Source organism: Tauraco erythrolophus, chromosome 19 (genome assembly GCF_009769465.1).
Source record: "Tauraco erythrolophus isolate bTauEry1 chromosome 19, bTauEry1.pri, whole genome shotgun sequence".
Classification (NCBI taxonomy): Eukaryota; Metazoa; Chordata; class Aves; order Musophagiformes; family Musophagidae; genus Tauraco; species Tauraco erythrolophus.
This window is the reverse complement of record NC_141483.1, coordinates 15,250,421-15,276,988: the sequence shown is the minus strand read 5'-3', so window position 1 is coordinate 15,276,988 and position 26,568 is coordinate 15,250,421. Positions and strand designations below refer to the sequence as shown.

Here is a 26,568-nt window from a genome sequence, read left to right as displayed (position 1 = left end):
CAGTGGCGACAGCTCTGCTGTGGAATCAGGCAGTACAGATGTTTTACATCCCAGAAACATATTCATTTTGTCTCCGTTAGGTACAGGGAGCTGCTCCGGGAACTAAATCCGGGAGAGAGAGACGTGCATATGGGACTTGCCTCCTGACATACTGCTGCTATTTCCCACGAGCAGACTGGGACTGAAAAATCACCTCCTCTGTGACTCCGCCGTGAGAGTTGGCACATGGTTTTGGCAGCTACGAGCTCGCCAGCCGGCAGACCGGGCACACACCGACGCGGTAACCCCTCGTACATCCAGCCTTCCGAAACGCACGGCGTGGAAAAAAAAGGAAAAGGATGTTCAAGTGCTGGTGCTTTGTCTTGAATGTCTAGAGAAGCCCATCAGCAGGCCGGGGAAGCGCAACGCAGGAGCAGCGTCCGGCCGCCACGAGTCGCGAGGAACACCGACACGACGGGCGGCGTTTTTCAAGGTTTACTGGAAAGGGCACTTACTGGGGGAAAGAAGAAAGCACGTCTCAAACGGACACCTGGGTTGCTATTTCCGAGTCATTATCCAAAGACAGGACCAGGTTTGGGATATCGGTGACATTGGGAACACCCGTGTTACGCGTGAGAGATCGACGCTGCTACCGTGACACCGGTCTTACCGGAAGAAAAGTAAATCATCTGAGAAACTGAAGCTCACGTTTAGGTTATCCCACAAAATCAGCATAAAAATAAAAAACTTAAACCTGGTATTTACAGATTAACGAATAAAAATATGAAGTGGGACTATCCAAACTGCTATTAAAGTGACATTCAACAATTAACTGAAACCCTGATATGAGTGTAACATCCTCCCTCTTCCCTTCCTTTTTTGCTATAAAAACAGTATTTACATTTTTCTTTTTTTTTTTTTTTTTTTTCCTTAAAGAGAACTGGTTGACATTATTGCTTGATCCTTTTCAGGAAAGACATTCCAATGAAGCAATTATTCCACATGCTGACAAAACACAGAATATATCATTTCAAGAGTGACAAAAGTTAACATTTTGTTCATCTAAAAATTATATTCATCTGCTAGGCCAGCAGATCACATGTAAATATAAGCCAATCAAAAATACATTTTACAAAAAATAATCAAGTTTCCTTTTTCAATATGGCAGTAAACATCATTTGTTCTTTCACTCTCACCTTCCACAAACTTCATACTAAATAGGAGCTTACTATTTTTTCACAAAAAAAAAAAAAAAAAAAAGAGATAAATTTGATTAAAATTCTTGTTTTCATAAGCAAACACAAAGCCCAGCCCTACACCTGACCCATCTACCAAAGTCATACTCCGAGTGGCTGAAGACCTACGCAGAACCGGAGTGAGGGGACTCTTCTGGTGCACAGCACTTCTCCATCGAATTCCACAATCTTTCAAAGCTTTCCCAAGTGCTGACTACAAACCACCGGATCTCCTTCCAGGCAGGACTACCACGCCTCTCCGCCCGTGTCTGGGAAGATACAGCTTTGTATTTGACTATGAAGATGAAGCAGCTTTCTCCACGGAACAGGAAGGCACCATGCACATAGCAGTTGAGGCAGGAAGCAAACAGCAGCAACATGACATGTGAATTTTAGGTTCAGATGAGTTAAGGCTTCTGTTAAACTTCTTTAGCTTCTTCTAGTTAGAATCGCTATCTGGAAAGAAAAAAAAAACAGCAGCAACTGAAGTACTGGTATGACATGGCCAAGCACCAGTCAGAGCCTTCTCAGCGCCTCGACAGGAAAGTCCCCACAAACATGTACTATGAAGATGACGTGAGGGCTGGAGCACCTCTGCTCTGGAGACAGGCTGGGAGAGTTGGGGCTGTTCAGCCTTGAGAAGAGGAGGCTCTGGGGTGATCTTATAGCAGCCTTCCAGTACCTAAAGGGGCTACAGGAAAGCTGGAGAGGGGCTTTGGACAAGAGCGTGGAGTGACAGAACACGGGGCAATGGATTTAAACTGAAAAAGAGGGGAGATTTCCGTGAGATCTAAGGAAGAAATTTTTCCCTCAGGGTGGTGAGGCACTGGCACAGGTTGCCCAGAGAAGCTGTGGCTGCCCCATCCCTGGAAGTGTTCAAGGCCAGGTTGGATGGGGCTTTGAGCACCCTGGTGTAGTGGAGGGTGTCCCTGCCCATGGCAGGGGGGTTGGAACTAGATGGTCTTGAAGGTCCCTTCCAACCCGAACCATTCCATGATTCTGTGACTCTTGCTTGATGGGAGCACTATGAAACCCCCAGCACGGACTGAGTGCTGTTAAAATAGAATTAACTGCAGAGAAACGATCAGCGAAACCGTATCACTTGTGAATGAAAACTTCACTTCTGTGAAACCTGCTCTGCCTCGACACACCAGTATTTCACATTCCCTTTGACAGAAAGGCTGCTCTGATGCTTGTGCTTACAGAGCTCTTACACTGACACAAGGAAACACTTTCCATGCGCTCCGTCACCGCGTACTTTCCCTGAGCAAAGCCTCCTCTCTGTCGGAACCGACCTTTTCAAACCTGATTCTCATAATGGCTCTGTCTCTTCTTTGATTTCAGCTCCTTCAGCCACTGTGGAGACTTTTCTTCTGACCTAAAATGTCAAAAAAATACTCTTTATTCTTTAATTATGAAAACTCATTACAGAAGCAAACAAAAAAATAAATATACAATTTCCCTACAGCCTTGGGAAGCCTATTTACATTGTTTTTTTTTTCCACCAAAATGAGCATTAGCATTTTCCTGACGGTGGTGGAAGCCTCTTACCTGTCCTCCTTCTCTACACTGGAGGGCAGCAGTCTGCTGCCAGGCGTTCCAAGCTGCAGTTGTGGTTTGGGGGATTTGAAGAGCTGAGCAGAACCCATTTCGCCAGGACTCTCAGACTCTTGTCTTTTCCGCAGCTGAGCCTAAAAAATAGAAATAAATAAAACAGGTCCATTTTAATGCAGCATTCAGACTCTTTTTGCAACGCAAAACAAAACTCGGATTTACAAAACCAAAAAAGTCCATGCCTGAAATCAGTAAAGAGACTCCTTATAAATTTATGCAGTTCTGAAAGCACGTTTGCTATTGCAAAACTATTTTTTTTCCCCAAATCACTTAATATTTCTAGCCAACAGTGAAAAGTGAGGAAGATAACTGCAAGATTTTTCTCCTCATCACGGCCACCCCCCCCCCCAAACACCACTGTCATCTTCAGCAGAATTTCCTGGCTCTACTCCTAGAGAGCACCTGCAGCTGCTGGAGTGGTGTCCCTCATCCGATGGGTTCTGCCTGTGCTCACCTTGAGAACAGAGTGGTCCATTCCTGGAAACACGGGAAGTCTCTGAGCATGTACAGAAGACGATCTCGCAGGATGCTGTATCTTGTCTTCCTCATCAGAATCTTCCTGTTGCATAGTTTGCTTCTCTTCTAATTAATTGTTTGGGTTGTTTGTTTTTTTTTTTTTTTAAATAAAAGCAGAGGGGGAAAAACCATTAGTCAGCAGGCTAATCTAGACCTTGTTCTAGATCCCACCTTCTTCCCTCCCTTCACAGGCTTCAATGGAACACAGAAATGGCAGGTCACAAAGCTGACTTTTTTAATAGGTCCCCTCAGTTACAAAAACATCACCAGCCTCCAACACCAGTAATGCCTCCACTCAGGGAATATCAAAAGGGTATCTGCAGCATATATCACCACGACACCAAAGTGGTGTTGGTACTAAATCATGGCACTACGCCACCCGTTCACTTCGACGAGCGAGGATTTTCAAGGCCTGACATGCTTCTTTATTGCATCCTAAGGAACAGGCCAGGCCAGGACATGTTTTTAATAGAATGGATTTATCCTCAACTATGCCTCTTCAGCCCTGTGTTACTTACAGATGCTAGAAAGAAAGAATATTTATAAGCACCTATAGAATATGAACAGTTACCGTTGCTGTCATCAATAACACGCAGGCTTAGAGACAAAGAAAGTGCCAGACAACACATCCAACCGCAGCAGTCTCTAAACTCAGTGTTTTCTCACTGAACAAAATTCTCTTAAGTCAGCAGCCAGAAGCTAAAGAAAGTTGGATCGGCGCTCTCCATCACCCTGGTCTGCTGTAGGTCTGGCTACTGCTGCTTCCCTCACTCCCAAGGCTCCAAGGAAGGAAGGAGAAGACTCAATTTAAAGGATGAGCCAAGAGGTGGGAGGAGGATGTTGTTGTTAAACCTTGATGCAACTTCAGGTATGTTACACCACTTAGAAATTCCTGCCCTTACAACCAAGTTGATTATGGCTAATTATTTCAGATAGTTGAGGGATACCTGTGGAATCTTTAAACATCCAGGTATTATCTGGTTCTTCTGTCAAAGAAAATCTGTTTTCAAACTCCAGCCCTCTGCTTCTTCTAAGAGAGTGGGAGATAGGAGCCCGACGGCGTCTCTTTTTGCTGAGCTGCACACGAGTTTTCAGGGCACTGGAGTCCAGAACAGTGGTTTGCTATAAAAAGAAACAAAGCCTTTACTTTCAACCAGACTGAAAACCAGTCATCTCCCCTAAAATGATTTCCCAACCTACTTCAACACATCAACCCATTCAGTTTAATTAAACTACATATGTTTGCCTGATTATTATTCCTGTAGTTACTTAAAGCTATATTAAAGAGAATTTATGATGAGGATATGCTACATAGCGGCTAACTGGGTGCAATACTGGTTCTTTGATCTCTCTTGGCTGTGCATGTCTGGTCTGCATGAATTATTCTCACTAAATTAATAAAATAACTGCAATAAATAGGATTTTCGTTCCCAGAGTGTTTTAAGAATACAGGCCTTGCTAGCTAGCAACAGCTGAAGGCCAGTAAGATGACTGGGATCCAGAAAGAGCAACTACACAGAATTCTCTAGCAGCAGAGCACTGCAGCTTCATTGTTCTGACAGTCTGCCATCCACAAAGATTTCACCAGCAACAAGGAGACTGCACGTTAAGTGTCACGGCATCCAGGAAATTTCTGTGATCAGTCATTTCAAACACATCCAACCCAGTGCACAACGGTATGGATATCTCACAAATCACATTTGCAGAGCGAAAGAAGGAGCTAGAATTTATTTATTTATTTCTCTGTGCTCTTCTGGGCTACTAAGGCTTCCTTTACAGAGCAAGAAGTGCACTTGGGGTTATTCTGCCAGAGGATTATTAGCTGATACCACGGCCAAGGCACAGGCAGTTAAGGACCTCAAAGCAAGAGACCACCAAACGTGGTCTCTGTTTCAGAACCAACGTGGCTGGAAGATGAGAGCAGCACCTGCTTTGGCAAAACACAGGTTTCTGCAGCTCCCCGTAGATGGCAACGCCAGCGGAGAACAGAGCTGGAGGCACTTTCAGACAGCCCACGCAGGAAGCAGCTGTGATTTTAACAGTCAGTTCTGCTGCACCAGACCAAACTGCCTCCAGCACAAGCCTGCTCGCATCCTTCTGTTTCAGAGAGCAGTCTGCTCCGCAATTCGGAAGCGTTATGGCACTTTGGCAGGCGAGGCAGTATCTGAGACCTTCCTAGCAGCTGCACCATCCATTTAAATTGGTTATTTTGCACTTACCAGCATGTCTGCCATTAGATATTACACCAAAAAAGGGGCACCAACTCCTACTAAAGAAAAAGCAGCACTTCCTAGATGCTACACTGAAAAACTACAGTTGTGTTAGTGCTTTCAAAGAACACTAAACCTCATCGAACTCCGTATGGCCAGAAATTACTGTTCTTATCCTAGCTGCAAGATTCTTCAGTATGAAAAAAATCCTTTCAAATGCAATTGTAAGCTACTACAGAAAGTGATCAGCTGTAAATAAGAAAAATAGTAGTAAATGCCTTTAAAGCCTTAAATCTGCATGGCACATAGCATAGCCATCACTCGCTATTTGTGTTATTTAATTATGTTTCCAATGCTCACAGAGCCATTTAACTCTTCTGTTGCAGCTCACTGAGGAGCAGAAAGAGAAACAGCAACTTTATGGAGCCACTGGCAGGCATTATCCAAGGCCAATAGCTTTTTGGAATCTCTCAGAACGTGGGCATTACAGGAACTAGAAGAACTTTGTAGCTTTGATCTTAAAACTTTTCAGGCAGGAAAACAGCTGGGAAAATTTGGTGTGATAAAAGAAAAGGCAGAGGAAGATCGAGCAGAGTTTCCAGAAGATACTGGTTTGCAGTGATTGAAGTGGGTAGAGATGTAGTTAACGTACAGAAGGAGAACTTCTGTTTCCCATTTTGGTAACTTACATCAATGAAAGAGAAATCAGTGGCCTTTCCATCAGGGTAGGTGTCTCCCGGAGGAGGTAAATCGGTCCCATCGGTTGAGTCCATGTCAGTGCTGGAACGGTCCAAACTTGTGCTCCTTTGGTCTTTTGAGTAGTCATGGTGATCAGCCAGGGAGGCAGGTTCTGTTTGTGAGGACAGTGACGATGGGTGGCTATTTGGAGGCTGCTTTCTCGTTGAAATGACATCGTTTTCCAAGGAAGGAGATTCGGGCACAAAGCTGCAAATGAAGAAAATGAAACCTGTGAGACTGCAGGGTACACAAATACATGCAAGGATGGTTTGGATCACACATCCTCTGCAGACAAGAAATAAAGGTAGAACTGAAACTACGACTACAAGTACTAAAGGCACCTTTGGAGGCAGCAGGTACCAGCAGCAAAGGTGTGGATGACTTTCACCATCACAGCTTTTTACCCACATGGACTTACAGGGCACTGAATAATGCAAGTATGCAGATAACTTGTAATAATTTGATTGTAACATGCTCTTATTGCTTGGAGCTTCTTCTTCCCAGCACAAAGGCCCCTTCAAACGTGGGCACACAAACAAGATGAGGGAAACACCAAGCTGCTTAAAAGCCCTTGGCAATCTGCCCGTTTGATACATAACAGCAGCAGATCTTACACTTTCACAGAATCACAGAACGGTTTGGGTTGGAAGGGATCTCAGAGATCATCCAGTTCCAACCCCCCTGCCATGGGCAGGGACACCCTCCACTATACCAGGTTGCTCAAAGCCCCATCCAACCTGGCCTTGAACACTGCCAGCCAGAGGACGACTTCTTCCAGGGATGGGAGGAGAGCTGAAGGAACCCAAGGCAGGGCTCCATGAGCAGAGGCTTTGGGGGTGCCTGGGGGAGAGCACCGAGGGCAGCAGGACCTGCACCCCAACGGTGTGATGCTCCCAGTGTTTCCTAGAAATCTTCCCTTTGCCTAGACTAACAGGAACGAGTTGCAGTGTCAGGTCTGAAAGCTGTTTGCAGCTATGTGTCTCCCTTTGTCACACAGGCTGGAGAATTCCTTTAAGCAGCAGGAGACTGTAGCAAACACAGTCAGAGTCTAGTGTTGGTAAAAACAGGGCTGTCTGGCTTCTAATTTTAGGAGTTCCCAGTTGAAAAAATAAAACCTAAAGTATTTAAGGAGATCAGACTCTTTTTCTCTGCTAAACAAGAGTCTTTTGTTATTAAGTGCCCTTTCTTGAGCAAATATCTAGGAAAACTGTTCTAAAAAAAAAAATCTGAACATGTATCTATGAATATATGCTCTTTTTTTAAACAATAGACCTTACTATTTGGTACAGTCCACAGCAACAGCAATTTTGGGAGGAAAACACTCAGGAGTCTACTGCTGAATAAAAACTTTCTATCAAGCAGCAATACATGATAGAATTTCCAGCCTGGCACAGCGAACTCTGCGCAGAGGTTTCCAGCACACGAGCAGGGTGAATGCCCCTTCCCTCCTTCAGTGGGCCCCAGGATAATCAAGAAATGGTACTAATGAGCTCCAGGGGGAAGTTTTTATCTCGTATTTTTGCTTTGAATGATATTTGGTATCTGCAGTGTTAGGCCTTAGATCCACCAGAATATGGGAGAATGTGGAGACAAAAGACAACCTGCAGACTTACCACCTTTTGTGGAAATTAGAAGGTGTATAAGAAGGATCCTGCCCGACTGGCACATCTCCAGAAAGCCTCTTCCCTTCCACACCCCAGAGCTGCAGCTAATACAACTCGGCAGTTTTCCAAACTGAAATATTTGAGCATAAGCAATGACGGAAATTCAGATGAATTTACACTGATTGGTGGTTTCTAATCCACAAACCTTCCTAATGGATTCTCCTTGGGAGTTCCTGCACAATTACAGCCCCGTCACACGCTGACCACTGCGGCACAGCTCATCACCAAACACACGGATGGCTCCAGCACGAGCACTGTTATGCACAGTGGATTCTTTCCATCTGAACAGCAAATTAGGGGGAAAATTCCCTTCCAAATAGTGGTCAAACACCGAAATTTAAAACATGTTTTCAGTTCTCATTACTGAGATGCATTATGTGCCTTTTTCTAGTACTTCAGTAAGATTCCAAGTTTTATGAGCGTATCCATGAGCTACCAACAACGTTGGACAGGTGTCACAAACAGACACTTGCTTCTCTGGAAAACCACCCTGCACGTAGTGCACACAAACATCAGCACCACGGCTGTCACAAACACCCAATAAGCCAAGATCAATCTTCACTTTCAACTGCAACGAAATGTAATTAGTTTTAGCAAGACGGTGCTAAGAAGCCATAAAGAACGTGTTGCTTCATCATGTGAAATTCGGAGTCAAAAAGTAAAGGAATCCCACTTTTCACAGGAACACTGCTGAGGAGCCCGGATCAGAAGGCGGCTCTCACTGTCTGCCCAGGGCATCGCACAAGAAATAACATCCATTCAAAAATGCCCTTTTATATTCTGTAACTGAACATCCCCATCTTTTACAGGTAGCCAACACCCTGTGGGTTCACTTATCCGAAACCTCGTTGTAGTCTACCTTCAAGGATTTGAAGAAACAAATAGCTAAAACCCCGTGGAGTCAGAGCTGTATAGATCCAACACCTGGAAAATACAGTCCCATTTCTGTAAAAGAGAATCGTTTCTCCTTACCAAGACTGTTCTGATCTCAAAGCAAGAATTTTCTATGACATCAACTTGGAAAAGCTTTCTAAAGCCCTTGAGAAAAAATAAAAATACTATCTTTTAAATAAGCTAAGAAAAATCCAATTAACATCTCCGAATTAAACCATCTCTGTCCATTCTAAGGAGTTATCTGCCAAAGCCCATCGCGACCAGCCCAGAGCAGCCCCTTACGCCTATTCCAGCAGTGACTAAGTTCAAGTTGAACATGATCCTTCCTCTGCCTTCCCAGGAGCTGATCCAGCAGCAAAAGGAGCATGTTTCTCCTGTTGCAATGTAGGCTTTTTCTTCAAATTAAATTTCTTAAAATTTTTAAAAAAAATTCTCTTCCTCTCCCAGAGAAAATGAGTTCATTCACAGATGCACTACTAAAACTCTCCTAAATAACCGCTTCACGACTCAAACGCTGGAAAATGCCAGGAACTGGAAGTTCCTCCCACGCCGCAGCAGCGGGCCGGTGACGTCGTTTTGTGTCCCCCACCGCGGTGCTCCCCGTTTGCTGCCCGGTGCCCTCCCGGGTCACGGTGCCGGTTCTCCCGGCCATGGGTTCGGCTGACGGCCCCAGCGCCGGCTGCGAGGGTGGATCGGGGCACGTGGGGAATGTGGCACCACGGACGTGCAGCTGGCAAGATATAAAGCCTAAGGGAAGTGAGCCAGGCAAAACAGGAAGGCGGAATTATCAAAGTCTCCAGTAAGTTCCTGCCTCCGGGCTGGGCAGAGGAGGAGACGACCGCCTCGGCAGCAGCCGGACACTGGGACGTGCTCCAGTCACCCATGGCAAGAGGAGGAGAGTGCCTGCACTTGTCCTGGCTTCTGCTGCAAGTAAAATGCAGTTTCAGTATATTCCAGGAAGATTTCCATTAAACTTTAATATTTAAAATACGTTACTCTCATTCCTCTCCAAGTGCTTGAATTAATACACCAGTAACTGCCCCGCAATGAAGTGTAAGTCAAGCTAAAGCAGAGCACAGGGGTGGCAAAACACTGAAAAGTCACCACACTGTCATCACTGCACTGTGAAAAAAAAAAAAAAAAAAAGAAAAAACCTAAACATTTCTTACAGTGGAAACAAAATTCCAGGACATGGGGATTGAGTTCAAAACTTGGAGAAACCAGTTTTTTAGGTGGAGCTTTTCTAATGAGGAAGATGCCTCCAGGTTTGAAACAGCCTTCAAATGCTGTCTGCTTTGGAGCTGAGACAAGCACCTTTGTTGAGAAATCGATTTCAGAAAATGTCTTTAACTAACTTGACAGAAGTCTCGGATGGCACTGTCGGCGTGTCACGCCGCTCACTGAACTTCAGGCTGAAAGCTACCCTGATTTCATAAGCAATAAACCATTCATAACGCACAGTTCTCGAGTGTAGAACACACCAAACATAATTGACACTAAGATCTGCTAAAAGAACTCGACAAGTAGAGCATTAAAAACCCAAACAGACAAAATGCTGCTTTCGTCCCACACCGAGCAGGTAAGATATTGGCTCGATCGTGTAGACCAAGCTATAACTTACACGGCAGCTGTAAATTATAAACAACCTGACACTTGAATGCTTCAGGTTTATTTCATTAAACTGTTTTAATATCAGAAGAGCATCAGTAATGCTATCTTTCATTCAACTGATAGTCCATCCCACCCATTTCATCAGCGAGCTGTGGACATCGTAGCCCAAAGGTCTACCAGGACACATGGATGGGTACACGTTAACAACTACACCGTGTGCCATCCTGCTGTCCAGCAGGTGCCCGGTGTTCGGAGCACCCGTTTCAAAGGGATTGGGGCCATCCAGCCTACCTGGGAGCACAGCTTTTAAGGCAATGCTAATTAGTATGGGAGAGACCAAATTTAGGAAAAAAAAAAAAAAGGAAATCCCAAAACTGTTAGTGTACCCTGTCTAACCATAATCAGACACTTCCTTATGTGCCCGAGAGGGAGGAAATCAGACAGTTTTAGCAGAATCATCCCAGAGCCCTAGTTCTACCCATCAGAGGCACGTATCACACCACTTTCTAAATGTGCAAATGTACATTTAGAGTTATAACCACAAACACATAAATACAAAGCGTGAAAAAGAATTTTCCCACCCATGCTGATCTAGTCAAAGCCATTCGGCGTATTTCCTAAGAAAAAGTGATATTCCCTTATCTTCTTTCTACCATTTTAGCACCAAGAAGTAACATCTAACTTGTGTTTCGCTCACTAGCAAACTTGTTAAATCTCCTCCAGTCCAAGCTGGTTTTGTCTCTGGGTATAAAAGTGGCAATACTGCATTCTCACCGGAGGATGGAGCTTCAATTTCAAACCTCGTTGCAATTTGCGGATCCTAAAGAAATATTTCTTCACCTCTAGGTTAAAGAAGTGTATAGTCACTGAAAGTGAGTGTGCAACTTAAAAAACCCACACGTGTGCACACATAGGCACCCGAAACCACGGCTCCTCCTCAGTGCCCAGCTGAGGAGAAGCTGGCACCCGCGGCAGAGGGCACCGTGCCCACCTCACCTGTCCCCGCTGTGCCGCTGCTCGCTCCAGGTGCCGTACTGGCTGTCGGGCTCCCGCACCAGCGTGTCGGTGTCCTTGGCTGCTGGGGGCTGTCTGGAGAAGCACTGCTTCAGCTGGTCCTGCAAGGAAACAGCGGAGACGTTTCAGCATTCCTTCCGCCCTCGGTGAGACGGCCGTGACAGCTGATTTGCAGCGGTGGTGTGGAACCGACCCATTAAACTCGGTCAACATAAAACAGGGAATAAACTCCAACATGGGAATGGCTACGAACTGAGAACAATTCTCTATAAAGCAGTGTTTTCCTGGGCAAATAACCAGTTCTGGATGCTGGAACCGACTCTCTGGTTTAGTAACTCCGTGTTGATTTAACACTGTCCTTATCTCAGGTTGCACAAAATTTTTAGAAGCACCTCTGCAAACACAAAGAATTCTGCTGGGGACTGCGTTTAATCTCCCCAGGCATCCAGGGCAACCACCAACTCCACAGCTCTTTTCTTGGATTTAATAAAGGGAATTTTTTTTTTTTTAAGCTCTTTCTTTGGAAGACATTCAAAATAAAAAGCCCAAATAAATAAATAAACGAACAAGCACAGTGCCAGACACTAGAAAGCCTTTGACAAATTGCTGAGCGCTAATGTAAAGCTCAAACACAACATACAAGGCAGGACAGACCACGGTGTTTTTTCTCTTCTATTCCAAGTATTTTTATTTCACAGATCTGCCACTTTCCCAAGGGGAACGCGGTGCACCTGAGGACCCTTCCCCTTCGGGGGAGAGATGTGGGTCAGCTGCTGCTGCTGGCACCCCGGATTTGCAGCAGACCAACGTTAACACCCCCCAGAACACAGCACTGGTGCACCTTTTGTTTCGCAGCTGTACTGAGCTACGTGCTGAAGTTAGATAGTTACTGAAATAATACATTGTGCATAGATAATTAAGTCTTGGCCTCTTTCACATTCATTATCCTGAAAAAATACAAGTATGGCTTTCAGTGCCCTATCAACTTTGCTTAAGATCTCATCTGACAGCAGATTATATTGTTTTCCACCTGCCCTAAGCTTTTTCTCTCCATTTTTTTTTTTTTTTTTTAAAAAAACACACCACCCACCCACCCCCTCAAACTCCCCTAGCAGAACCTGCTGGTGGAAACCACCAACACATCTATTTCGCTCCAGGCACCACGCAAAGTAACAACTGTAACGACATCAATGAAATGGGATTCCTTAATATTACTAGGGGAAAAAAAAAGATTGCATGTTTTCTGGTGTCCTTAATTTTGTAAGCATAAGAAAGCTGCCGTAAGGGTACAAAGCTATTGACATTAAGATTAATTCACCAACACTGAAGAAGTCCTGCAACGTTTGCACCTCCTGTAAGCAGTTGCTTGTTTCCCCAACCCTACTCTCAGCCATCGGCACTCTCTGGTTACACCGTACTCCGCGCCGCTGGCAAAGGGCTCTGCTTCACCGAGGGGTGAAGTAAACAGCAAAAGGCTCCACTCTTTATTCCAGCTATTACAATGCACCATTACTAGACAAAATTCTCAGTTTGCAGCACTCCAGTAAAACAGGGACTGGGTTTGTGAATGACAAGAAACAGAAGTTTCCGGCTTTTCACCTTCCAGATGTTCCCACAGCCTAACAATTCGTTGGTGGTAATTCTTACACTTTATGTAGGTATCTGCACGTCCATCAAGAGGTAAGCTGAGTCCTTACATTTTTCAGCCCACTCCAGGCATGAGCTGCAGTGAGCACGGGACGCGCTGTCAGAGGCTGGGGGAGTGGTGGGGGAAAGAGCCTCACATTTCCACGAAACCACAGGGCATTTCCTCCTGCTCGGCTCAGGTCTATGTTCTCCTTTCCACAAACTCCCTCTGCAGCTTCATGATTTCACGCTTTGCACCGGTGGCTAAACCAGCGCTCCTGGGCCGAGCCTTCTGCTGCCACTTGGTGGCCACGTACCCTCGGGCAGGTCGGTTCACTTCTAGGCAAGGCACTAACCCACACGAACCGTTTTTCTCTCCTTCCTCCCTACTGCCCAGCCGAGTTCAGGGTTGGGTTTTTTTTTTTTTCCAACTTGACAGCTGTTTCGATTTTCTTTTCCAACCCTAATCTCACATTATAAGCTTCCGCATTCTTGCAAACAACACAAACAGAGTATTTATCAACTTTTGCCACCTTCTGCGCACGCAAAGTTGCACCTACATGACGAGCTGTACCTGCAGCACCCGGCAGTGTTCGTGGTGGCCGTGCACCTCCACAGCCCTCGGCTGACTCCCCCGGGAACGCTCGCTGCCCCCCAGCAAATAACCCAACAGGCACAACCTCTTACCCCTTTTGCTGGAAGTCATATTCTTCACCAGCTACAGCTAAAGCACATTATCCCTACGTGCAGTATATGCTGTACTTCTCACAATTACTCACATTGTTTCTAACTGGACCATATAGTCCAAAAAGATCAGAAGAGCAACGGGAGAAGCAGAAGAGGCACGTCATGTACGCCACTTGGGAGACATTGTTTATAAAAAGTACAGTGTTATCATAAAAGTGATGGTGGTGAGGAGAAAACATGCACAACCCAGATAATACCATTTCGGTAGCAACAGAAAAGAAATTCAGATGCCAACGTATGGCTCATTTGAAGGCTCAGTAATTCTTCATAAAATTCTACACTGCAAACAAACTGAGCAGCACATGCTGCTCAGTTTCAGGCAACGTTTTCCTTGATGGAATACCCATTGGAACTTGGAGATGCAGTTTGATAACCAAAATGGCACAATTAACACTCAGATAGTGATTCTCCATGCTAAAACCAAAACGAGCCTGAAAAAGAAGTGGCATTACTGCTTCTCTAGACATTGTGAACTGAAATTCAACAAAACAAATGGAAAAGTCTCAATGTAAGGAGTAAAACCCTCCAAATTCTAAGAGATTACTTCCTTGTACCAAGTAACGTTACTGCCTTTTGCTTCTGGAGGGAGCTACTGATTTCCAGCGGCGACTGCCCGTCTTTCCCTGGTGACCCAGTTCACCCCACGCTTTCCAACAGGCCAAATGACTCCTCGGAAAAAATAAATGTTCTTTCCAGTCTACAAATTGCTCCTTAGCCCTGAACTATTTAAAGACTCTGGCTTCCATCAGCTGAGAAGAACTGCGGAGAACACCAGGAGGTGTGACAAGGTGGTCAGCTTGCTGAGAGGAACAAGGTACCAACTCTGACCCAACCGGGATACCCCCAGCCCGGCTGGTGCAGGAGGTGCCTGCCAGGGGCACCGTGGGCGATGCAGAAAAGCCATTTGCAGCTTGGAGGAGACGAAGAAGGAAGCGACACCAAGTCATCAAGATTATTCTTTCCAGTACATGATTATTGGCAAGCACAGGAATGATGGGGTTCAGCTTTTCTTTGGAAGATCTCTTCTGTAGCATCTCCACCATGCTCCAGAAAGACTCAAGGCCATCTGGTAACATGGAAGCGCTGGGCATCAGGACCTTGGAGGTGCCTGGGAAAAATCCATTCTCTTTGTTTTCAAAATATCTACTTTCAGTAATTATAAGCTTATTTAAAAAATAAACAAACAAACAGCCCCACATAGTAGAGGCTAGTGGAAAAAAAAAAAAAAACCAAAACCAAAACAAACAAGGGATCATTTTCTTCCACCCTCTTTCAGCCTCGGTGCTCTCTGGACAGCACTTAATAGTTGCTATTAAACTTTTGGTTTTCTAAATACCAGCCAAAACTACACAATTTCTCTGAGAACCACACATATGCACCGTTGTGTTTTATGACCGAGATGCTTTTAGACACAAGGAACTCAAACTGGATCGTGCAGATGCATTTGCATTTTCTGGCACCAACGTTTTACCTGGAACAACCCGGTGTCGCAGGCAAAGAGCATGAATGAAGAATAAACTGGGACTACAAATGGAAAGCTTTCCAACACGTGACAGACTGGGAAAATAACGTCAGACTTGCCGAATGCACTGGAGTGACAACTTCCAGGTCTGCCACAAGCCCACTGTATGGCACATCCCTCAGTGCCCTCTACCACGTTACTTTACAACCACAGAAGACAGACCGAAGCACCCTGCCTACTGCAGCGCGTGCGACGCATCCAGGGGCACAACACGGGCACTAAAGCCAGTTTTTACCCAAGTAGTGGGAGGAAAAAGAAGGAAATACTTTCCAACGTGTATTGCTCCCGAACACGACCAGTTTCTGCTTCATCCTTTGTTCTCTCGCCTAAATCTTAATTTAAAGCTCATTACCTCAGATGGACGGAAATAATACTTACTACTTTTTTTTCTTTTTTAACACATAAGCTCCAGAGAGCAAGAGATTCTGCCAGATAAAGAACTGACACATCTGGCTTTGGCTTTTGTTGCTCTTAAGAACAAACCTGCTCTGAACGGAGCCTTTTTTTTTCCTCTAAGAGACACCTACCCATTATTAACTCAACAAACTTGTGCTAATATCTGTGATCCATTCTCTTTCTTTATCTACCCCTTGGAAAAAGAAACCAAAGTTGAAAGAAGGGGCACACAACATGTGAAGCTAGGCCAGATACAGCCATTTCCTCCATAAAGAGAATATCCATGACACGGTAAAACCAGACATTTCAAAGGAAAAGGCAATAAAAAGAGGGGACCTGGTGTCGTCTTAGTGCACAAGATAAACCCAAATGAGGAATTTTCGTATTTATAATCACAGAAAAATCTCCCCAATCAAATAAATACTACTCTCAATCCAGTATTCAAAGGCTGTAATTCTCCATGCTTTGATCTTTAACTTCGTAATTCTTACATCAGTAGCCAGGAAAAAAATCAAGTTAATTTTCATAGGAAATAGAACAGCTGAGCTGTACACCCATCTGCCTCTAGTTCTTCTTCTAAAATGAGACATTATGATGATGCCTCTTTCGTACTCCCTTGGAATTAAGCTGGGTTTGGCAATAGTCCAGGGCTGATTACTCCTGCAATTTCCAGTTCCTGAAAATGATGCACACACAATATTGGCCCTACACAGTGCAAAAATTAACCGTAACTAAGAATGAACGCATACGTTTCTGTGAAAAACTCTTCTGCACCAATGTGAAATAAAGTCCTGGCATATGAGGAATACCATTTGAAAGAGATCTCATGAGTCAGAACCTGCACAGACAGTTTCAAAAATATCTTTGTTTGCAGAAGAGAGTGAGACATCAGACAGCCAAAACGACACCCCACAGCTTGAAGTGCAAAAATTAAACGCTAAAATCTACTGGCATGAAATGGATATAAATAGGTAGCTGCACAATGGAAGGAAGTTCTGACCATCCGCCTTGTTAATACAAAACTCAAAGAGAAAAATTTTTGCTAATTTCTTGAAAAGCTCCCCTCCTCCACCACCTTCTATTCCTCCTCTCCTTTTCTCATTAAAAGTAGTCTGAAGTTTGGTCATATTGCCCATATTCAGAGCTCCCCCACCCCTTAAGTGTGACGCTGCACCTAAGGGGAGTTTACAAGTCCTTACAAATCCAGAAAACTCCCGGTTTTCCCATGCAATATACCAGATAGATGGCAATACACCTTATTCTATCGACATTTCATTCCATTCTTTCATAGTCGACTCTGCTTTGAAGAGGATGCTGGGCTAGATGACCTCCAGAGGTCCTTTCTAACCTGAATTGTTCTACAATTATTCTAAGGATTATTACTAAAAGGTAAACCATATATTTCGGACCACTGACAGAATTATCAAGAACATAACACCATATCAAAACTAACCAATCAAATATAGAAAAAACCCAAACAACCCCACCACAATAAGAGAGCCTTCAAAACTACACAGCATTTCCCAACCCATATATTTTTCCCTTGTAACTACCCAAATGCCAATACAGCAAGTGGAAAGCCCAGCTTTGTGGGATCAGCATCCCAGGACTTCCACATGTACTCACTATCCGGCGAATTAGCGCTGCCCACAGGGAGTAAGTCATGGCTCAAGACCAACGCTCCGGTTAGCTCCCAGCAACCAGGCGAGAAGATTGACCAACTCCGTGTTCAAACAAACCGCTGACCGGAGCAAGTGCCTCCGCGGAAGGGCCCGGGCAGAAGGCAGCACTTCTGCCTCCCACCCCACCCTCCGCGCTGCAGCGACTGATAACCAGTTCCAGGAATTGCACGTTTTCTTTCTGACCTCACTGATGAGGAAAGCAAAGAGAGCTCCAGGGCAGGCTCCACCGGCGGCACGGACACGGGAGGACGACTTCCCCAGCCCTCTCAAACACCCTGCTCAGGATCTGCCAGCCCAGCCAGCACTTTAGGAACGCTGGAGACCGAGCCTAATGATGGCAGGGACTGAATTAATCTATCTCCTACGGGTCTGTCTGTTATTGCACGGGCCATCTCCGCTGCTGCCAGCGGGTACGGAGACCGCAGCGCGCAGCCTCGGGGTCTGCTCCAGGGGAACATCCCGCCAGCCCCGGAGCCCTCCGGGCTGGAGAGGACAGCGGAGGTTTAACGTGGCAAAACTGCTGTTGGGGCACGTGGCGCACACACGGGGAAACACGGCCGTGCCCCAACCGCCTGTGTCCGAAAGCACTCGCACACGTATTTAGCACTGGCATTCCCTAAGGATCCATCCTGCTCCACTGAAAACCCCTTTCAGTCGTCACCTGATGAATTTTTCCATGGGCAGTGGAGTAGGTACCACGTCCCACAGTATGACATGTTCTCACCAAGGGTATCAGCCATGACATCCCCACTGTTGCTATGCAACCCGGGGCTGCCACAGCCGCATCCGTCTCCTCTCCCTCTGCCACCGGGATACGAGGAGCAGCAGCCAATTACATCCCCCACGCTAAACGCTGACAGCATTTACCTTACGAAACATGGGTTGTCGCTAGAGGGTGGCTGGTTTCATTCTCCACCTTCTCATAGCTTCCCAGCTTGGAGCACCAGCCTGAACCCCAACCCCTTCCCTCTGGGAGGGCACGGCAAAGACTGCAGGAGAGCAGACGTATGTCTGCAGAGATAAGGGGAAGGGCAAGCATCCCTGCCAGCCCCTCGCCCGAGGGAGGAAACGCCAGGGGCGAGTTGAGACCGGCTAGTACCCGAGAGCAGCAGGACGGAGAGGGCAGAGAACATCCCGAGCTGCTGTCCCATGTGCAGTTAGCTCAGCTGCTCTCCTTTAGAAAGCTCCATACTACACCCACGACAGACCTTATCGCTGGTCCTGCAGCGCTGCTGATAGCGAAGCCGGCCTCCATGTGAGAGCAAAACTCTGCTTCAGTGCTGTGTTTGACCTGAATCGAACCAAAACCAAACCCATGGTCTTCAGCCTGGATCCCTTTGAAACCTGAATGCGCCTTATGCTACGGTAAAAACATTTTCACCTTAACCAAAACACCCAAACTGTGCACCAGGCCTGAAGGCTACCAAGGATTTGACACTGGGGCTAGTGCGGAGCCAACTGGGATCCTCCTCTACACCAGCACAAAACGTTCACTGCAACCAGCAAAAAAAAGGAGCCAGAGGAACACACTGCCAGCAGGTTCAATGATTTACTCAAGTTCAAACAGCGTGTTCCCAGCAACACCTTCCCAGCCCAAACTGGGACCCGCAAGAGGCTGCATACCATCACAGCTCCCCGAAACCTGGCATTTTCCGCCCCTTTTGAACACACAAAATTACTTCCACTGCTCGCCGGTCTTTAGCTAATCATTTCTCCTCCGTTAACAGATCTTTCACCCCTAACTCCCAGCTATGCCAAAGAGAGTCCCAAACCCTACCCAGAGCTGGCTCTGGCCACAGGGAATGTGGCCAAATTAATCCAGATTAAATTAGTTTTGCCAGGAATCTGGTTACCATCATGCAATGAAACCTACTCACTGCTTTTGCAGCGACTCTCAGTGGAAGCCAACCTCCTCATCCATTCAGGGTTTCAAAGACATTTTAGAGTCTGTAATTTTTTTCATACCCCGAAAACAGAGCTGCTCTGAATTGCTGTGAACACCCACCACGCACGTATCATGTGGTTTCAGTGCAAGGCTGAAGATAGAGCAGAGGTTGTCTTGACGTGCAAAAAGCAGACAAGAACCAGGTTCTAAATATACACCCTGCTGGGGCTGAGCGAGCCGTGACAGCACTTCCTCCGGGAAGTGGGAACGCCGAAAACCAAAGCGGAGCAGAGGAAATAGTTGGGCACCTCTTTAAAATCCCTCCTATACCAACATATTAAATTATTCTTTTTGGCCTGAGGCAGTCAAGCTACAAAGAAACGAAACCCCAAGAAACCAAAGGCAGCCGGATGCGAGCCAGAGGCACGTCGGCCTGTCCGTCAGGACGATGTGGAGCAGAACGGTGCTGTCCCACCTCCGAGACCGTGGAATTCGCTCCCTCCCAGAGGGCATCCGCCGCTCTCATCAGCACTAATAAAAGTTGGCACTAAGAGTTGAACAGGATCCCTCATCTTCAATACTGCAAGAGCCACAAGCCAGAACAAAAGCGTTTTACACTGTTATGCTCGGAAATGAATATATTTGCTTTTTTTGAAAAGCTCCATGCTTGAAATCAACACCTCCCACTTGAAATACTTCATTTCACAGCTCTTCTGCACAGTTAACGTTTTTCCACACAAGACACAAGTTAAACTTCAAACAAACATTCCTGGGAAAAAGGGTTTTTTAGTTTAAAGTCAAGATTTAAAGACACACAGAAAGTGATAGGATTTCTTGACAAGAAGCGAATAACAAACACGCAGACTTTGGAAACTGCACTGCTCCTTCAAACAAAAATCTCAGACAACTTGGAAGATGTTTTAGAAGAGAGCAGTCAAAACACACACACAAACCAACGAAACACCACTACTATTTCCTGAAACTGTGACAATGTTACAAAATTTCAATAGCAATAGATGCCAGTGTTGAGTTGTGTTCAGGGAGGGTTGTGGTCAATGCAATTTATTTCCCTCTAAAGCCAAGTGCCATCACTGTATGCCCTAAAAACAGGGAAACAACAACAAAAAAAAAAAGGCAAGGTGAAAGAGCCCAAAATGGCCAGCTCTAAATATATATTCTTTTCTTATGCTCTAAGAACATGGTAAAAAAATCAACTCCTTGCAGCCAGCCTAAATAAAATCACCAGGTCGTCTAAGTGATTATTCCTCTCAAAATAACAAGGGAAAACAAAGGCAGCCGATGAAGCACCCATCACCACGGTTTTATGGCCCAGATTTATGCTGCCAGCTATGTTCATGGCCTGTTAAACCAAAGAAAAGTTATTAAGAATGAAAAAGCATGAACTGGTTCAGTATTGGCCCTTGTATCTTCGTTAATTAATCTGAACAGCTTCGCTCCTTCCCTTCCCCCCTGCAACAAGACAAACAACTCATTTTTAAAAGCCTTCTTTCTGCAAACATGCTTCACGCCACCACAACAGCTCTCGGGGAATTTAAAGATAAAATTCCATTCACTGATGGTACAAAAAAAAAAAAAAAATATTTATTTTGGAGAGCAATTCCTTTGTGCTTTTCGTGAATATGAGGGCAGAACAGTTCAGCAACTATTTATTGTAGATGCCTGTATCGAAACGGCCAAGCTCAGAACAAAATGCCAACTTGTGTTCATTTATTTTTACAGGCAGCGTGTTGAAGGATGCTGACCATAAAGAGCAAACGTTGGCAGACAGACTGGGGTAAAATCAGACCAGACAGCACAGACCAGGCGCGTTTCGAAGCAGAGGCACAGCCCCAGGTGATGCGCAGGCGAACGGCACGGGGGTAACTCATGTCGGGTTCTACCAACGCTCCTCTCCGTCCCCACCTGCTCAGATGGAAAAAGTGAGAGTCCACCAACTTTTCCAAGAAACAAGGCGACTGCATAGGGTTGTATTGGCTTAGAAAGAAACATCTGTGCAGATTTCTCTACAGGAAAGCTGGAGAGGGACTTTTTACAAGGGTGTGTAGTGATAGGACACAGGGCAATGGATTTAAACTGAAAGAGGGGAGATTTAGATTGGATCTAAGGAAGAAATTTTTCACTCTGAGGGTGGTGAGGCACTGCCACAGGTTGCCCAGAGAAGCTGTGGCTGCCCCATCCCTGGAAGTGCTCAAGGCCAGGTTGGATGGGGCTTTGGGCAACCTGGTGTAGTGGAGGGTGTCCCTGCCCATGGCAGGGGGGTTGGGACTGGATGATCTTTGAGGTCCCTTCCAACCCAAACCATTCCATGATTCTATGATTCAAAAGATCCAGATGGGAATTCCAATCTCTAGTAGAGAGGATGATAGTGAAGGGCTGCAGGATGCAACCAACAAAACCCCCTGCAGGACTAAGCACCCTCTGCATGTCTGGGACTCCTGCGGGCAAACCAAACACTCAACTTCCATCTTTAATTTGGAACTATATCAACACTGAACCCAAACAAAGTAACTGATGCTGTCAGATAAAGCTTGAACAAAAAGTCCATTTCCATGAACTGACCAGTACAGCAGAAAGTAAAACAATTAAACACATTTTGGTGTGATTTTTAGGATGTATCGGAGCAACTCACATAAAACGCATCAACCACGTACAGCGCCAGCGCCCACGGAATTAATCGTTCCTGTTCTGTTTGAAAATCTTCTCCCAAAGAACCCGAAACACCCCTGAGGTTCTGCACAGCTTTGTTGTTCGTGCTGGCAGTCTGAAAGCAGTTAAATCTCTTACAAAGAAACAAACTGCCGTACTTTTTCAGCAGAGTAAGGGCACAGCCAAGGAACTGAGGGCATTAAACAACCACCCTGTTTTTATTGTATGGCAACAAGCTTGGAGATCTAGAACTGAAGGTGTTGGCTGTGAAAACAGACATCATACCTGTAATTAACAGAAACATGACCGATAGTACCACGACTAAAACAGAGGCAGTGTTGAACGAAAGCATCTCTGCTCCTATTACAACAAAGGCACTGAGCTGATGACACGAGACAAAAAAAAAAAAGGAAGAAAATCTCCAGAAAAATGTCCAGGAGAAGAAACAGCTTCTATTTAAAAGCTTTCACTGTGAAGTAAGAAGTTCTGCAAGGCCAGCTACGGATTCCCAGATCTGATACCAAGATGCCAGAACAATGATGCAATTAAAACTGGTCCTGTGTCATTACGTGGGGACAGTTTCCAGTACACACGACCTGCCACCAGCAGGGCCAGCCACTCCTGGGGCCAGCACGTCCCTTCGGCCCACGGTGACACCTTTTTGCCTCAAATTAAATGGGAGAACACTGCATCATATCTATTTGTAGAAAATATTCTCAGACCGATTGAATTCGGTTTCAGCGCAAACGAAAGGACAGGTGACCAGCTCTGAAGACGTGGCTACACGAGCAGAGTGCCACGAGGCAAAAGAGAGGAAGGAAAAGCTTTGCTGGGAACAGCAACTGATGAGAAAAACAACGTGCTCAGGGGTTTGCACTAGGAATGAAGGCAGGACAAACGACAGCGCATTCCATTTCAATGAAGAAATTAATAGGGAAAAATAATAGGGAAAAATAATAATTAAAAAAATAATCTTCTTACAAACAGTTTGCTGTTGAATATACTGGAGAAGCTATTTAAAATAAAATGATTCCTGCACTCCTGTTTGTGATTTGCATATATTAAATTCTGACTGATCAACTGTTGGTTTGAGAACCAAAAGATAAATTAGTTTCAGCTCTCGGGGTCATTTTATCACTTCATCAATTGCTGTACCTTTTAAGCAATTCTTAAAACACAGCTGTACTTTCTCTAGATTCAGAACCAGACTGCCCCGTGTTAAACATTTATTTATCTAGGTGTAACTTAAGGCATATGGATTTAAATTCAAAAAAAAGAAAAAAAGTGGAGATTAGAAGAGGTTTTATAAGGCACAAACTAAATTCAGTGTCCTGTATATAAAGACTGGTTCCCATACAAAAACTAGAGGATTGAATTTTAAATAAGGTACATCCACCCAGCCTCCCTTTCCCGGGAATCTGGTGCAGAACTTCCTCTCTGCGGCGCTACAGAGAAACACGGAGCATCGGAGACGGAGCTGGGTCAGGGAACCGGCCCCGCCAGACATCCAGCAGGAAAACGTGACAAGGTGGGAGCAGAAAAACAAAGCGAATACGTAATCCCTGAGCTGCCAAAGAGAAGTGTTTGGAAAGAAAATTATTTCCTCTCTCTTGCAGCCTGATTCCCACTTTTATGGCCTCCAGCAAGGAAAGAGCCAGTTACGTCAAATCCCTTCCACGGCAATCCCAAAGCGCCTCTGTAGGGAATAAAAATCTCTGAAGAGTCTAGAAAAAAAAGCAGTATCTAGGAGGTCTTTCCCAGCTACACAGCTTGCAGTGCTTACCAGCTAAAACACGTTGCACTACGTCATGAACACGGTGCTGACCTGCCAGTTTCCCCACATTTAAGAAGACTGGGAACTGCACCTATGTCAGACCCACGGAAAAGTCTTCCCACTGCGGGATCCAGCAGACAGCAGGCGCAGCATCAGCCCTCGGCCATCAAAGCTGCTACAAACAGAGGATTGCACCTGAAGTACAGACCTAAACAGAAAACAAGACCATTTTTGACCCTAAGTGTTTTTTAAATGTCATAGATATCCAAATAAATGGATACTTTAAATAAAATACTCTTAATCCATCTAGAAGATATCTGAAGCAGCGACAGAAGATCCATACAAACTGTAACCTATTATTTCCCTCGGTTCTTCAATCTGAAAGTCCACCGAAGTCACGAGAGGGGACAAAGAGACAGCTACATCGATGCACGGAGCACGCTCTCACACCTCCACTATCTCCGACCTCAGCAGCAAGTTTATTCACTCTATCTGAAACTGTGCTGCTTGACGTGAGTTTTGACAGGTTTCTTGGTCTTGTCCATCACTAAGTTCTCAGGCAGCAGCCACAGCAGAGACGGGAGCTGAAAGCCACCCAGCCCTCACTGTGTGCTTTACACTAATTCCATAGGTTTTTTTGTAGAAAAATGTTAGTAGCTCCAAGGACTAAGTAACACCAAGACCCTGTTCCAGCCAGATTAAAAAATAATAGCCCAAGGTCCACGTAGACAAGTTGTTGTGTGGAAGACACAATGCACCAACTATGAACTTTCACAAGTGTTGAGACCTTATGTTTGAGCACAGGAGTTGGGCACAAGTTAAATCAAATTCATACACAAAGCACATGGGGAATTACTGCTGAAACAGAGGACCAGCAGCCCCAGGGATCGTCTCCAGTGAATTAACTGGAAAGGTCACCCTGTGTCTCACGAGTTGGGCTCTGTAAGCAGTGTGGTGCAAGGAAAGCAGCAGAGTTGCCCTCTGCACGTTCCACATTTCCATTTTCCAGTTTTCACTTCGTTTAAACAAGTTTTTCATTCAGATGATTCTACTAAATCTGAAATATCAGCTCAGAAAAGAAACCAACAGAACGTCACCGTGCTAGCACTGTAACAGTGGCTACCAAATATTTTCCTCTTCATTCTTTTGTGCCCACTTTACAGTATTTTCTTTTCCAGTACAGCCAAACAAAAGATGAATAACAAGCTAGGACAAAAATGCTGTAACCATAACTGATAAAAAGTCCTGGAAATAGCCCGTTCACAAACACCACGCCTGCCCGAGGAATGCAACTTCACCTTCAGTCACTCAGTGAACAAACTTCCATGAGGCCACATCAGAACTTTACGTATTTACACTTTACAATAACCACTTTTTTAAAAAAAAAATCAAGCAGCTCCAAAACATTTGAGCCATTGAGAGAGCAAGCTGTTCAGGATTTACCCACATACCGTACCAAGGCTTTGGTCCAGGTTCCACTCAAGCCAACCACAGCACACCCACTTCCCATGGTTCACGCGTCAGTCTTAAATCATCGGTTCCAGGTACAACTCACATCACCAGTTTAGGCTCCTCTCCATGAAATAAAATAAAGTAACCTAAAAGCACTGCTGCTTTGCTGTATTTGCTGGAACTAGAAAATGCCAGCGAGGAGCACGGCAGACCCCAGCCCCGCTGCAGGAGCCCGCACCCCTTCCACCCTCTACGCAAGTGGTGTTTCCTCCACCTTTGCCATGCCATTTCACACGGACTGTCCCTCCTGAAAACAGCCTAGAGACTGGGAAAGGCCTTTAATGCAAAAGGGAGGGGAGGGGGCTCTGTGGGGCACGCAGTCACGGTGAACCAGGAGCTCCTCACCTTTCCTTTGCGCCCACGGAATCACCCGCTGCCTCCGCGCCACCGCAGCCCTCACAAGCCATGCTGCTCCTCTAACTTCTGCTTCACGACAAAGTAGCAATTATACTGAGAAAAAACACCTCTTTTTCCATAAAAGAAGAGAATAATGATCATTGACCATTGACTGCAGAGTGACAGCACTTAAATCTTTTTACAAATTTAGCTTAAGGCATTTTTTTACTGAAAAATCACCAATATTGATGTGCATTCAAAGTCACCCTGACCTGTGCTGTTGAAATGACCAACACATGTGCAGTTTCAGGCTAACTTTCTTTTTATAACCTTAGATAAATATTTGTCCTACCTTACTGTGTTGCTATAAAAAAGACCAACAACATCTTTCATCATTCCTGAAACCTGGCTTTCCTTGAACCAGTGTTCCCTGGCAAACAAAAACACCCACCTGCCTGCAGAAGGAAACCAGCTGGGAGCAGACAGACAGACACACACCACTGCCTGGAAGTGTTCTGGGGGCTATTTTTAAACTGGAAAGCAGACATGAGATAAGTTTTGTCATGAGATAAAACACTGCAACAAAACCAAGTTTTTTGCGTTGCATTATCTACCTCGAGAGTCTCAAAAAGGTGTATAGCTTACAAGCTCGGGTGGCTCTGAACTGGTCTGCCTCTTCCTCAAAGAGGAAAACCTCTGCTGACTCCGCACCGAGAACCTTCGGAAGGACTCTCTGCTCCGGGATGCAAAGTGCCTGAAGGAGGAGGTTCGCTTGAAGGGAGTCCTGCTTCCACCGTCCCCGCTAGTCCGCTCGTGAGCAACCGCAGTAGTGACTAAATTTAGTGCTTCCTGGAGGGATCTCCGCACTGTCCCCATCCACTGGGTCATGTGAGTTTGTGCCACTGTCAGTTTGTCTCCAAGGTAATCCATTTTTCCAGCAGAGATG

The 26,568-nt window shown here is 45.4% G+C and overlaps 1 protein-coding gene across 1 annotated transcript; it reads right to left on the bottom strand.

Moving 5' to 3' along the window:
• Positions 1–881: 881 nt before the first annotated feature.
• Positions 882–26,552, bottom strand: KIAA1671 (KIAA1671 ortholog). Its single transcript, XM_086623238.1, has 8 exons — positions 26,268–26,552; positions 11,458–11,576; positions 6,244–6,499; positions 4,292–4,466; positions 3,283–3,407; positions 2,766–2,905; positions 2,510–2,592; positions 882–1,670 (listed from the first exon to the last, which is right to left on the bottom strand). Exons 1-7 carry the CDS (start codon positions 26,550–26,552, stop codon positions 2,514–2,516), a joined length of 1,179 nt encoding a protein of 392 aa, XP_086479364.1. The 3' UTR covers positions 882–1,670; positions 2,510–2,513.
• Positions 26,553–26,568: the final 16 nt, after the last annotated feature.